The sequence below is a fragment of the Poecilia reticulata genome, linkage group LG1 (genome assembly GCF_000633615.1).
Source record: "Poecilia reticulata strain Guanapo linkage group LG1, Guppy_female_1.0+MT, whole genome shotgun sequence".
NCBI classification, from domain to species: domain Eukaryota; kingdom Metazoa; phylum Chordata; class Actinopteri; order Cyprinodontiformes; family Poeciliidae; genus Poecilia; species Poecilia reticulata.
The window spans coordinates 19,032,283-19,046,503 of NC_024331.1; the positions used below are offsets into that span (position 1 = coordinate 19,032,283).

Consider the following 14,221-nt stretch of genomic DNA (forward strand, 5'->3'; position numbering starts at 1 on the left):
ATACAGTGAATGTTTATTAATTTACACCATCATCAGGCGCCGTGCACTTGTGCAGAGGAGGGAGGTCGGATCGGCCCTGTCTTCTATATTTAACTCGAGCTACAAACAGCGAGAGCCGTACGTGGAAAGGTCTCTCTCTCCTTCTTCTGTGGCGTGGGTATGAGCGGGCTGCTCGCTGTCCGACAGCCCTCCTTTTAATGCGTTTCTGCGGGTGAAGACACGCCGGACAGGAGGGAGTATAACCGGTAAGGTTGGTCCTGCAAGAGGAGGACATTAGACCGGCTTCAGATGATGAGATTGGGCTCTTTGTGGACGAGATTTATTTAAATCACTTAGATGCCGGTGTGTTGAGGACTGCTTCTTGCAGATTTTTTTTTTTTTTTTCTCTCTCTTTTATGGCAGATGACATGTGAAATGTGTAGGTCTTTACTTCCGCTTGGTGTCTCAGTGTAGCGGAAAGATCTTCAGTCTGAGCTGACTCAAGTTAAGGATTTAAAATGAAACAAGGTCAACCATGATGAGGTGGGTGTACGGAGCCGCTTTGCGTGCGTTCTTCCACACTTATTCACATGATCATTTTGTTTACGTGGATGGTGTAATTTGATGATCTCCGAGCGGTCTTTGCATTTAAAATTAGACAACTCATCATAACCTTTCTCTCTGAAACAAACCTTGGGATTCCTGGTTTGGACGCACAAAAGGTCATATATAAGTTTCTCTGTATACATGTGTTGTGCTTATTTGTCCTTGTAGCTGTAAAAGTCACTCAACTTGTTCTCTGCTGGGTTGCCTAATTAAAACTTTTATCAGTCGGGCTTAAAGGACGAGCTGACTGTGCATTATGTTATAATTATGATAGAACTGGACCTCAATTTAGAAGACTGGATTATGCTGAAATAAATTTGCCTGACAGAAATTACACCTGCATCATTGTGAATTTTACATAACTGGATGCGAATTGAATCTGTTTGCACTGGTAGGTACATGTTTAGATGACATTTGCTGTAAATCTTTGCTGTATACAGTGCCCTGTAATATTCTCTTTAAATATTCAAATTTGGCCCGCTTTATGGAAGTATTTTTTGGGGGGGATTGAAGGAATAAATAAATCTAGGTTTCATTTTTTCCTTTCACTTCACAATTAGGACCTGCTTTGTGTTGGCTTCTCACATAGGATCTTGATCAAATATGGTGAAGTTTGTAGCTGTGCCATAACAAAATGCGCAAAAGCTCAAAGTCTAGGAAAGGTTTTGCAAAGCGATGCAAATAAATTGAACTTAAATGAATGAGGATCTGGAAAGATAACTAAAATTAACTCTAAATTAGATGTTCCATAACTTTTCACTGATGTTTTACAGGTATAGTGGAGGCCACTGGTCCTTGAAAACCATGGATGGACTTTACTTTGATGTGAAACCAAAAGAAAGTGAAGCCCAGAGGCCACGAAGCTCTGAGAAAACGCGACATAATCTAACCCCGAACAATTGCTCGTGTCCCTCCCTTTCACACCTCAACTCTGCGGCTCAGAGTCCCCAGAAATGTGCCGGTGCTTGGGATAGGGGAACGCCATGGAGAGGGCAGATGGACGAAGAAGAGATAAGATACCAGCTGACAATGATTGGTTTCAGGGCAGTTCACCACCTGACCTCCATGGCCATGCTGCCCTGGGTGGTGGCCGAGATCTGCAGGTCCTCCAAGAAGGATCCGGGTGCTGGGCCACATCATGCTGCAAAAGGTTCTCCTTCATGCAGCAATAAGACTGTGCTTCTGTGTGTGTCTGCATCCTGGGTGCGGTGTGTGTCCGTCCCAGCTGAGCGCCGTCTCTGGGACCCTCTGACACACACGGTGCTGTTTGAATGTCGTCCTCATCAAGTGACCAAGTTAATTCACAACAGCCAGGAGCCCAGTGTCTTTGCCTGCCTGGTGAAAGACTCGCTGAAGTGTGCCTGCTACGTCTTCCAGGGCCTGGACAGCACCAAGGTAGGCACCTGTGGGAATAAAGAGTGTCTTAACATGTGCAAATGTGTGCAGGGAAACATTAATACATACATATTGTAAATGCATGTAGAGTAGTTCTTTAACTTTTTCATATTTATTCACCTAACCCACAAACTTTATTTGAACTTTATTTGACCAACAGAGAGCGCACATTCAGAATCGTCACAAATAAAAAATCTTAAATGTGTGGCACTTGGACTGAGTCCCCTTTTACTTCGACACTCCTAAATAAAATCTAGTGCACCCATTTGCTTCAGAAGTTGCAGAGTTCACCTGCATATTTTATTTAATCTTAGTAGTGTAACTACATCTATTCTGTGAAGGCATCAGAGGTTTTTGGAGAACATTGATGTACAAGTGCATGAAGATCAAAGCCACATAACAGATAGATCAAGGAGAACTTTAAATAAATGTTAGGTTATAAAATATGGCAAGATTAAACTTCTCATTCAGCACTTTTTCAATTCATCATCTGAAAACAGAAAAATATTATACAACTGCAAGCTGATTATGGTACAGTCCCTCACCTAAGCTGTGAAAATAGAGGATATAATTCCAAGAAGCTGCCAACTATAATGCTGCGCTCCACAGATCTGGCCTTTGTGCGACTTTGGTAAAAAGCAGGTAATGTTGGGATTCAACAAACATGTAGAAAAAGATGCTGTGGCCTTACGGCTTCTTGTCCTGCATAGGAAATGCAGTTTTTAGTGGAAAACCATCACTGCACATCACTCTGAACGCAGCATCTTCATTGTGGAACATGTTGGAGGCAGAATCCTTGTTCTTTTCTTTATTGTTGGAGACCTGTAGCTAAATGTAGGGCAATCCTGGAAGAAAATCTGTCAGATTGCGGTGAAAGTTCACCTTCCAGCAGCACCATGACCCTAAACATAGCACCACAGCTACAATGGGATCAAAGTATGGTTCTATATTAGATTGGTCCTGTTAAAGTCTAGCCCTATATCCAGATAAAAATCAGTGGCAAGACCTAAAAATAGACATTAACAGGTGCTCTTATTCCAATCTTCAGCTATTTTGCAAAAGAAGAAAGGGCAAAGATTACGGTGTCCAAGTGTGCAATGCTGGTGCCGACATATCCAAAAAGACTTGAAGCTGTAACTGCACACAACTATAAAACTATTGTTTTCCTTTCACTTTATAAAAACACAGCACTTTGTGTTGGTCTGTCACCATTCCAATAAAATATGCTAAAGCCTTGGTTGTTACATGACAAAATGTGGAAAAGTTAAAGGGGTTTGAATATTTCTGTCAGGTTCTTTAGATATCTGCATTATAGCTAACTGGTCCTGATGACTAGATGATCAGTTTCTGTTATTCCTTTGAATAAATGTCCTCAAAGTATTAATTTCTCTCAAGTTTCCTTAAATCAACATGATAAAGACAGAAATTAGGTTTAGGTCTGCTACAAGTCTCGGGGAGACTGAACTGAAGTTAAGCAGGCGATGGAAAAGTTGAGGATCCAGACGCAGGAAGCAGCAGGTGAAAAACAAACACAGCTTTGTTGACTTACCGAAACTAAAAGCACAAAGTGTCGATGGAGAAAGTAAACAAGACTAAACCGTAAAGGACAGAGATCTGAAATAGCAGAGTGGATTAAGGAACATCTCCCAAGGTGGAGACAGTGGCAATCATCAAACAGGCAGAATGTGTACAGATCGGAGATAATGGCAAAATAACAGCAGCTGAATGACTGTAATCCGTGACTGAGGCCGGATGGTAGATAAACATGGGCAACTTATGTAAGAAATACTGAGAAAAATTATAAACATGAGAATAACAGCACAGACCAATCAAACCAAGGTAAATCTAGACAACTGTAATACCAAATAGATTATGACAGCTTAACTCTAGATTGTACACATGGTGTTGGAGGAGCTGGAAGTTCAGATCAGAACAGTTTCAGCTCATCCAGTAGACTTCAACCCTATAACTGCTTGGAGACAGATAAACATATTGAATAAATCTGTAACTATCCTTTCTCAGATTTGTATTTTGCTATTTGTTGGTGTGATCTGATGAACAAACCCTCTTCATGTCAGCGAAGAGCAGTTTCCACTTAAAATGAACCTCCCAGGGACCGTTTCAGAAGTAAATCCAGCTCTAAACTCTTTCAGTAAGCTTATTATTATCAACAAAATGAGAAAGGAAAAAAAAAACCTGGTGCACATTTACATAAGACACTGTTACGCTCCCTCTGTCCATAAAAAATACATTTTCCGTATTGGTAGTTGAAGGGGCTGACAATACGGTGGCCCATGGAGATGTGTGTTGGAAAACATGAGGGCGGCCTTATTGTTTTGATGTTGCTTTGCAGTGATGTAACTCTACCCCGAATGTCATTTTTCATCCAATCTCTTTTCTTTCTCAACATGAACTCTGATAAGTGAAGCAAGTGAGGCCTGTAGTGCTCTAGAGTTTGTTCCTGGATTTTCTGTGACCTCCCAGTTGAGTCGTGTTGGTTAGGCCAGCCACTTCTAGAAAGGTTCGCCACTGTCCCACACTCTTCTCCTTTTATGGATAATGGCTTTTACTGTGCTTGACTGGAGTCCCAGTTATGTTTCCACATAGCACCATGTTGACGTCTGCTTACAGAACTCATTCGACATTATAAGGCATAACTCTAAAGGTGACATGAATTATGACCTTTAAACCAAATCTAAGAGGATGTTCCAGCTACTCTCCAGACTATATGCATTTTCATAAATCAAATGGAGCTCTCCCTGAATAGGTAATAAACGCATCAACACAAGCTCAAGCTGTAAATATTGATTCGGTTTATAAGATATATGGCATGTAGGACAGAGATGGGAATTAAGAGCAAGGGTCAGTGTGGCAGGGACTATATTTGTTCTTTGTGTTTATTTATATGATAAAAAGCTGGCTGGAGGTTCAGTGTGACTGCATTGGTATTTAATCGGACATCCTTCTGCAGCCCACCTACGCTGGGCTTTTATCCCATTCGTCACCACACTGTGTGTACACTGACACACTCTGCTGACCTCTAATCCTTTCAACTTTCCTCCACATGGCGTGAGCTTCCAAAAGCCTCTGTAGGAGCAGCAGAGCTGCAGCTGCTGCGGGCGTCGGGTCAGAGACATCAGATAGCATCCCACGGCTCAACATACCAGAGACAATGAGGGATATTAGACGCAAAGCTAAAGGAAGATGCAAATCAAAATGTCAGTATGACCTTAGCCTCTACGTCCCCCTTGCTGCTCACATGATACATGCGCACATGTTCTGAGACTGGGGGGTCGTATAACAAATACCTGCATGCTTCGGCCGGCTGTGAGCACAGCCTCCATGTGCTGTGGAGTGTACTGTAAATACTACTGAGCGTACGCCGTAGCAGAAATAAACACAGACTTTAGAAGTCTAAGCGTGTTTCTGGGGTTTCTTGCCTGAGAGAAAAGGAGAGTGCATCATGTTGCCCATGCCAGGATATGAAACCATGTTACCATGGAGACCACTTCCTGTCATAGTGTGTTTGTTGTGGAGTTTATGAGCGCGTGAGTGCTTGTTGTTCTAGCTATGCTCTAAGCCCTGTTAGAAATGTGAGGACGATGGTGGCGATGATGTCAGACTGACCACCTGTTGTGATCCGGTTCTGTCAAGCTGGGGTTTAACACACACACCCACACACACACACACACACACACATGTCGATCTGCTTTTAATGAAGACAGTAATTACGAGGCAATGTGGGATCGTCATGCAGCTTTGTTTTTGACTTTATAAAATAGCATTATTAAAACACATTTTAAAGGTTTTCTAACCCGCAAATGACGTAAATACAAAACTAGTCTGGCTATTTGCAAATGTTAAGACTAAAACATTTACTGTGAGTTTACGCCACAGCTAGAGAACAACACAAACACAACTGATAAATTGTCAGTATAGCTTTCACTTAACAAGTGAAGATATAATGTAGATAATATTGGATTCTCACAATATGATGTCCTTGGGTAAAAATACCACAGTTTAATGGTACTGATGCAACAAATATATATGCAATCCTGTCTGAAAAACACTTTTGACATTGGATGTAAATAACTAAGATCGGAATTTGGTGTAGGTATAAATCCCAGTCAAAGTCCCACCTATGGTAAAATATATTATTAGCATGCAGAGTTCTAAAGCACAGAAGCAAAATATCCCACCAAACACTGCATCCCAGAAATCCCTTTGGAATGCAGCATATCACCTACTGATTTTAAGATGTTTGGAGAAAGAGCCATATGAGGGATTAATGGGCTTAAATAGTCTGAGAGATATGGGGGAGGTCTTACAGACTTAAGGAACAAAAAACAAAGGATCAATACATTTTCGGCTTTTGGTGTCAGGAATATGAATTTGTGAAACATTTTAACGAGCCCTTGATGCAGGCGCATGGCTAAATGGACAAAGCTGTTGCATAATCAAGTCTGAATGAAAGAGTCTTAAATTAGCATCTCTCCATCAACAAAGATAAATCTCAAAGCTGTGCAAAAAACCTGTTCAGTGGTCATACTGGTGTCAAGGCTGTTGGCAGAATGTTTAACTAGGAACACATTACACACTAAATCGCATTTTAGAAAGCCTTTTCTTCGTTTATTCTTATTTAATTCTATTGAGAGAGACATAAAGACTTTCACATGTCTTTAAGGATGGAAGGCCTCCTTGTCATCACCCTAATCTTTAGCTCCCTCCTCAGATATTGTGTCATATTCTAATCAGGACTGTGGGGAGGTCACAGCACTTCTAGTCAATCTACATGAGTATGAATTATAAGCTTTACTGCAAGAATTGAAAAGAGGATCAATTCTCTACATTATCCTATTTTAGTTTCTACTTCTTTACTTGCAATGACAAGGTGTAATTCTTGCTCAAAGATCACGTCAGTATAAATCTGATCCATTTCCACTTGAAATGATAAAACCTCCTTGAGTTACTGGCTGCAACAGAAGCCCAAAACATCAGCACTCTGCCTTTGTGTTTAAAAGCTGGAGTCATGTTCTTTTCATACTATGAAGTGTATTCTTGTGTTTTTCATTTTTTTCAGCATTTAGATTTTGTTGTCTAAACTACATTAGACTTAAATAAATGTTGTGTTTCAAGCTCCGGAGATTATCTTTGTATTTTGTAAACATGCAGAAAATGTCCTCCATGACGAGGACATGTTTTGTTTGCTGAACATGAGAACCACTACAACGTATGACCAGAAAGTTTGTATTACATTACAAACTGAGCAAGCTGCTACCAGAAAGTTTTTCTTTCTGTTTATAGCCTGCCCTCACTCTTGTGGCTATTAACCGCTTTAATTTTCCATGAGCAGCATGACTGCTTAGAGAGAGCAGCTTCATATAAGGACAACATTTAAGGCGTATTTATAAAGCTTTGGAATTTGCTTAGCGTGGGTTTTCCTAACCATGGCCACGACACACTCGTTTTGATCCAAAATAGCAATAAATGCTACATTAAAAACTAAAACTTTAGGTATTCCTGAAACTGTTTTTTTTTTTTTTTCTTTTCAAAATTAAAGACCTGTCCTGCTGTTCATTTATGACATTTCTTGTGTGTTTCTTGTGAATAAGCAGCTTTTATTTGTGGGAAAATGCACCATCAGATACTAATTTAAGCAGTACGGCTGTAAATTTCAACTTCCCCCTCTGCCTCCAGAGATGGCAATCCTCTCAGGGTGACGTGTTTTCCTTTCTGCTGCACAGTTAAAACTAAAGCAACCACTGGGTGTCACCACTGAAGTGTGCAAACTCTCACAGAGTAAATGCCTTGAGAAATTATCGAATTTTTTTTCCTCTATTTTGCCAAATTTATTTGCAATCTGCAATGAATAATTAAATATTGCAAGTTATTTAAAATTAAAAGCAGTGGTGATATTTGCAAAGGTTTGAAAATTTGCAAGATGAGTAAACATTGCCAGGTTTTATCGTTTTGTTGAATCGAAAGGCAATCAAGGAATGCAAAATTATATTGTTTTATGTAGTTTATGTGCATGGCTTAATAATACCTGAACTGTGTGTATTGTGTGCCAGAAGTGCCCCGATGTAATTGACAGATTAGCTCAGAATTAAAATAAGCATTAAAACAATGCTTATTGCATACATCTTTTTTCTTTACTTTTTTCAAGGACCCTTTGAGACAAAAATGGGAAGAGGTAAAGATCTGTGGGTTGGGCTACTATTCAAGACGATATTTTAATTGAAAACAGTTAGACTTGGCTTTTTATACAGTCTATGTAGACATCTGGTTTCAATATTATGTCATGATTAAAAGCTGAAATAATTAAATATAAAAAACAAAAACTGATCATAAATCATTTAAATGTGTCAGTAATGTATTAAACATATCACTAAATGCTTTAAAGAGAAATTGACTCATAGGAACAAAAAACTTGTGCATTATGAGTGTTTAAGTATTTAACTTCTATTTTTAATTCAGAACTTCAAATAATCACTTATTCATTCATTAAATTGTGGTACTACTCTTGGACCTCCATAATTGTACGACGCTCAACTTTGACATTAATTCTTTTGCAAGATCTTTCGCATTAATTACCCCTGAAAGGCGTTCATTCATTCCTGCCAGATTGGGATTGGTCTGACGTCATGCAGGAAACCCTGTTTATATACCAGCATACCCGCGAGGAAAATGATATAATCCTCCAGAGGTAACGTTAACAACGTTAACCACTCAGGGAAAAACATCTACCGCCTAAAGTTTTGAGTACTGCGGACAGGAACTGTCCAGCCCATCCCCAAAACACATTGGAGGGCAGAACCAGGTCAAGATCCCAAGACACTGCTAGAAGAAAGCCGGAAGTTAATTCGTCAAACGTCAAAATAAAAGGTCGGATGCCGCATTCATTATTGTATTCATTACTTTGAGGATTGAAACCGGATATGAACGCGGGATTGTGTTCTCCGCTTGGAGAACTAACCGCATGATCTTCCTTGGTTTTTAGAGAGCAAAAATGAACTTTCCATAGAATTTGTATTGAAGTTCCACACACGGCAAGAAACGAGCAACGGACATATAAGCGCTGAGGTCCAGTTTTTGGGACTTTTATGGCGGATGGGATGAAAGCGCGACTCCAGCGATTCAACTTGTTCAACAACAAACAAGAGCAGAAAGATGTGAGTCAAGTTATTACCGCTGTTAAGTTTGCCTGCATGCTAAGTGGACAGTTAGCTAACATTAACAGGAGCGGACCTCAGTTTAATGAGCTCGCCCTCTTGTCGTTAGCCAGCCTTAGTCAGCTTTCTTGAGCCAGAACGTCTCTCCACGGTCCACTTGGAAAAGGATACAACGAGGTGTCAGTTACATTAGCCCTCTGATATTGTCTGCTGGCACAAACCAACTTTATTCCACAAACAGTGGACATATTTTACATTTATTTAGCCTCTAATCTGGCATACAGAGCAGTTTTCAGGACAGAAATGTCTTTGTTCCCGTCTGTGGATGATGAAGTGGGTCAAGTCACGCTGCGACACTTTTGGGTGGTTCATTTTTCACTTGTTGCTTATTGTTATTTGTAGGACCGCTGAGGACGGAACAATCAGGAGCAGCTTTGAAAAGGTCACACTGTAAACTGGTCTGCTTCTCAAAACTCCTCTTAACTTAGATAAGGAGGTTTTGTTTGAACTTTGGTATTTTCCTTCTCTGCTTAATATCTACAGATATGTTTGAGAGACCACAGGCCCTGTCAGAGATATCTGCTGCAGCAGTGGGGGGGAATGTTCAAGATTATATTATTCTTTACTTTGTCATTTCAGTGTGTACCAGAATGCTAAAAGTCTGATTGTCAGTGTATGATTTGCTGAACATTTTCCTCTAGACTTTTGTTGCTTCTCCAAAGTATACAGAGGTGGGTAGAATACAAAACATTGTATTAAATTAAGAGTAGCAATACTTCAACATAGTTTTACTCAAGTACAAGTATAAACTAGCCTTCCAGGATATTACTTGACTAAAGAGGAAAGGGTATTTGACAAACAGCTGCTTGATTACTGAATCACTGATCAAAACAACTGATTTAATATATATATATATATATATATATATATATGTTTTGTTATTTTAAAGATGAAAAGCAAATAATGTGCAACATAGATGGAGAAAACAATTTTCAAGCCAAACACATTAGCTTTTTCACATTAAACCAATATATACAGTAGGTGGAACATGTAAAACTGGTTAAAGTTCTTCTAGTTACAATAGATGGTGTTTCCTGTATTTTTCAACCTTCAAATGGCGGGGCAGGCTCAGTAAATTAAAAATAACATTAAAACAATGAAGCTTGTGTACAAACAAGAAGTTTCACTTCAGCAAACTGAGTGTGTGTGTGTGTGTGTGTGTGTGTGTGTGTGTGTGTGTGTGTGTGTGTGTGTGTGTGTGTGTGTCTGTGTCTCATGCATTTCTGGTTAAAACGTTGTTCTTCATTCAGTGAAGTAACTCGCAGTGGGTTACTTGGCACTGCCCAGTATTTTACTCAAGTCAGCTACTCGGAAAAGTTTATTTTTTTCTTCCCAAAATGTTACTTAATGTAACTAGTTACAGAGAAGTCAACAATGAAACTGTACAGCTCTGAAGATTTTTTTTTTTTTTTTTTGGGTTGTCACATCTTTAGTGTTTGAGATCGTCAGTCAACTGTTTCTGAATAAATGCCACACGTTCGTTACTAATTCTGATTTGATTTATGGTCAGAAAAGCTTTGCAAACCAACCTGAGCCTGTGTAAAAAAAATTACTTGCCCGACTTGTTTAATAAAAAAACCTGGCACATACCATATTTTTGAGAAAATAAGCCAAACCAGACTTGAATATTGCAAGGCATCAATGAAATAGTCATACATTGAAATCTGCCCGTTTAGCTTTGATCGGCTCTAAACAGCTCTCGATAGATCGATCTTATTTTTCACTTCTGTCAACTAAGTACATTAAAGCTAAAAGCTACCACAACTTTGTGTGGATCATTAAACAGCATGTACTTTTATAAACTTTTAACAAGAACCAGAAGTGACCTGGTAGCTCAAACAAAATCCCTCATCAAATCGCATGCTGTATATTTTTCTATTTTGGCACTTCCAGGCTTAAGAAAGACAAAAAGCTATATTGGTCAAAATTGGAATTGGCAGGACAAAATCCTGATCGGTGCATCACTGATATAGAGTGACTTGTAAGAAACGAATGTTTCGAGGGCTATAATGGTGGGTAGCGATGTGCAGCTTGTTTCTTCATTGTGTTGTTCCATGTGGTTTGTGGTGTAGTCCTTATACACAGTAATCACACAAGATTTTTCTTCAAATTATTGAGCTATTAAAGCTGCTGGTTGCTCACTTGTTCCTAGATTCCTTGTCTTGCTGTGGGCATGAAGATCCAGTATGCCTGGGTTCTCCCGTCTGCTGTAGGTGTGTTTGTGTGTGTGTGTGTGTGAGTGAGTCACAGTAGCTGTACTCCTGCCAGGACTTTAATCCTGCAGCAGAAGACAGGTGTCTTTCTTCAGCATGTGAATCAGTCTGTGTAAAGCTCTTAGTTCAGCCGCCTGTTGGTGCTGACGAAACATACTTTTAGTGAGGATCTTAACTCTCCAGCAGCTCCAGGAAGCCTTCTGCAGTACCAGTACAGGCTGTAATGTGTGGAGCTGTGATGCATGTTTTACTGTTTGTGGGTCACTGAATGAATAATAGGTTGGTTTTTATGACTTCATTGCTCATGAGAATGACTTCTCTCAGGGATTCACCTATAAACCTTTCAGTCTGGAACAACTGATTTCATAAAAATAAATAAATAAATGAAAAAATCAGTTGAGCAAAGTCCAGTATGGACAACATTTTGGTCGTTGAGGCAAAAATACTGTGAAAGGTTATTGGAGATGATGTTTACCAAGTATTGTCCAGAAAATGATGGGTTAAGTTTTAGTCTACCTTTTTCCTTTCCTTTTCCTTCTCTTACTTTGTCACCTCATGTGACCGACATATGTTTTGTTTCTTATTTGACAAACCATTTATGTTTCCCATCATATTGTCATTTCTGCCTGCTACCTGATACTCCGTACTTTCACCCCAGATGGTGGGGGGGGGAAAGGGGCTGTCCTTTATTCTGATGTTCTTGCAGCGACATCATTTTTGCGTGCGTTTTATGACGGGGTCATTTGCCTACCCTGCACCATTTTAAATGTTTTCCTTTTCTTCTTTGTCTTTCGCTCTCTGTTAGTGATCCATCTCTTCTGTTAAATATACATTGAACTTTGAACTTGGGTTTGCTCTAGAAGGCACAAGACTCAGCCACATGATCGTGGAAAGAAGAGAACGGGACTTTTTTTCATCTCGTCATCTTTTTTTTTCTGATTTTCTGGGCCATCTGATTGGGTTTTGGGTTTTTTCTATGTTATTTTTATATTTTTTCTTTATTTTGACCTCACCAGTCAGATGTCTTTCCATTAGGCTCAGGCACACCAGCTATAAAATCATCAGTAATGCTTCCCTTCCCTTTTTCATTTGTTCGTTTTTACAAAGTCAGTTCTTAAAGTTCTCCTCAGCATTAGTTGGCATTAGTAAAACATTATAATTAATAAGCATTTGGGTTTAAAACTGTTGTCTCTTCTGTTTTTTCCACTAGTGGGATTCCCCTGCTTGTCATAAAAATGCTGTTCCTCAAATGTATTTATTGCGCAGGAATTCCCACTTCTTGTGTAAATCTAGGGAAAAATATGTAATTTCTCAGAAATGCAGTGTGTAACACCCATTACGTAGATTGTGCTATATTTACGCATATGGAGATGCAAAAGGTTAAATTTTTTTAAAGCTTTTCTTTCAACATTGTTGTAAACTTTTCTAGCACGTTTTTTCATAGTTGTTAAAGACTTGATTATTAGAGAAATTGCCAGAGCGACCATGATTTTCTTAGACTGCTTGGACAATTGGGTATTCATATACCACCCTCCCCCACCTGTTGCTGCATTGCAGGTCAACTGGTTTAATGAACTCTACTACACTTTATCTTTACCACGTGAAAAAACACGTACAGTCATGGTGGTGAAGGTAAAGAAGCACACTGAATACTTTTATGAAAGACTTATTAAAAGAATTTAACATTGTTTTAGGACTACAACCGGTAAACTATGAAGAACATACCTAGTAACAACTAGAAAGCCAGATTATAACCGGTTTACATCACCTTGTTGGACATATGATTCTCTATGAAGAGCAAAATGACCATGGCTATATTCTAACAGCAGGAAAATGTGACTCAATCCACTTTCTTTTTTTTTTTTACCTACATGTGACCCACATCTGACATTTTTTTGAATGTCTTAACAACCCAGTTCTGATTTTTTTTTTCATCCCCCCTAAAATCTGTTTTGTGCCACTTCCATGTGCGGTACTAAATCTGATTTTTTTCAATGCGTCTGCAGTCATTGACGTGAGAGAGGCATCATAATTCTGTCCCATAAGAAGCTAAACACGGTCAATCTGGAACAATGGCTGAAAATTAAAATTATGAAAGAATCTCTCTTGGCTCTGACTACACATCCAAACATACTTCTCTCCAGAAATTGCAGTCAATTCTCCACAAAAGGGAAGTTTTATTACCTGTTCTTTATTTATATTAACTTCCTTGGTCTTGTTGTGATTTTGTGAAAATACTGTCCACTCCCATTTCTGAGAAAACTGTAAAAGTGATCCATAAACGGTGGCATATTATTACTTCTGTAAACAGTGTTCTGCTGTGTAATGTCAATGTTCTTCCTTGGCTGGTTATGTTGGAGTCGTAAATTGTTCACACAGAAGTCTGATTGTGATTGCATTTAACTAGCAGTATGAATGACCACGGCAAAAACAAAAAATAATTACGTTTTTTTAACCAAGTTAATATCAAACACCTAAAAAGTTGTGCAAAAGATTATTTCAACTATAATAATCCATATGCGTTTTTGATTTGGCAGCATTACATTTAAGTACTGCTTTCCCATTTTAATTTAAAGCAATTAGCTCTTGGTATGTACAGTTTTTCTTTTTTTATTATTAAAAACAGTGAAGCTGTAGTAGTTTATCATATTGTGAACATCTCATACTGACCTATGCCCAAATAGTAAGTTTACTTCCCTTTTGAGTTTCACAATAAAGGTTGACTCCATTTTTGTTGAATATTCACAATCGGATTCAAGAGACGAGTGTAAAAAGTACTGGACCTTAGCCAGTCAC

General features: G+C 39.0%; 1 protein-coding gene across 6 annotated transcripts in view; it reads left to right on the top strand.

Annotated features, from left to right (window-relative positions):
- Positions 1-66: 66 nt before the first annotated feature.
- The window catches only part of tbc1d1 (TBC1 (tre-2/USP6, BUB2, cdc16) domain family, member 1), a 53,530-nt gene continuing 39,375 nt past the window's right edge, over positions 67-14,221 (top strand). Inside the window, exons 1-3 of one of the 6 annotated variants that reach the window (XM_008412513.2) lie at positions 69-245; positions 403-522; positions 1,359-1,980. In XM_008412513.2, the coding sequence (XP_008410735.1) occupies positions 515-522; positions 1,359-1,980 (630 nt within the window). In that variant the 5' untranslated portion in view covers positions 69-245; positions 403-514. Of the gene's footprint in view, positions 523-1,358; positions 1,981-8,725; positions 9,153-14,221 lie in introns of those variants that run through there. The other 5 variants (XM_008412540.2, XM_017305675.1, XM_008412523.2 and 2 more) reach the window with 5 other exon arrangements.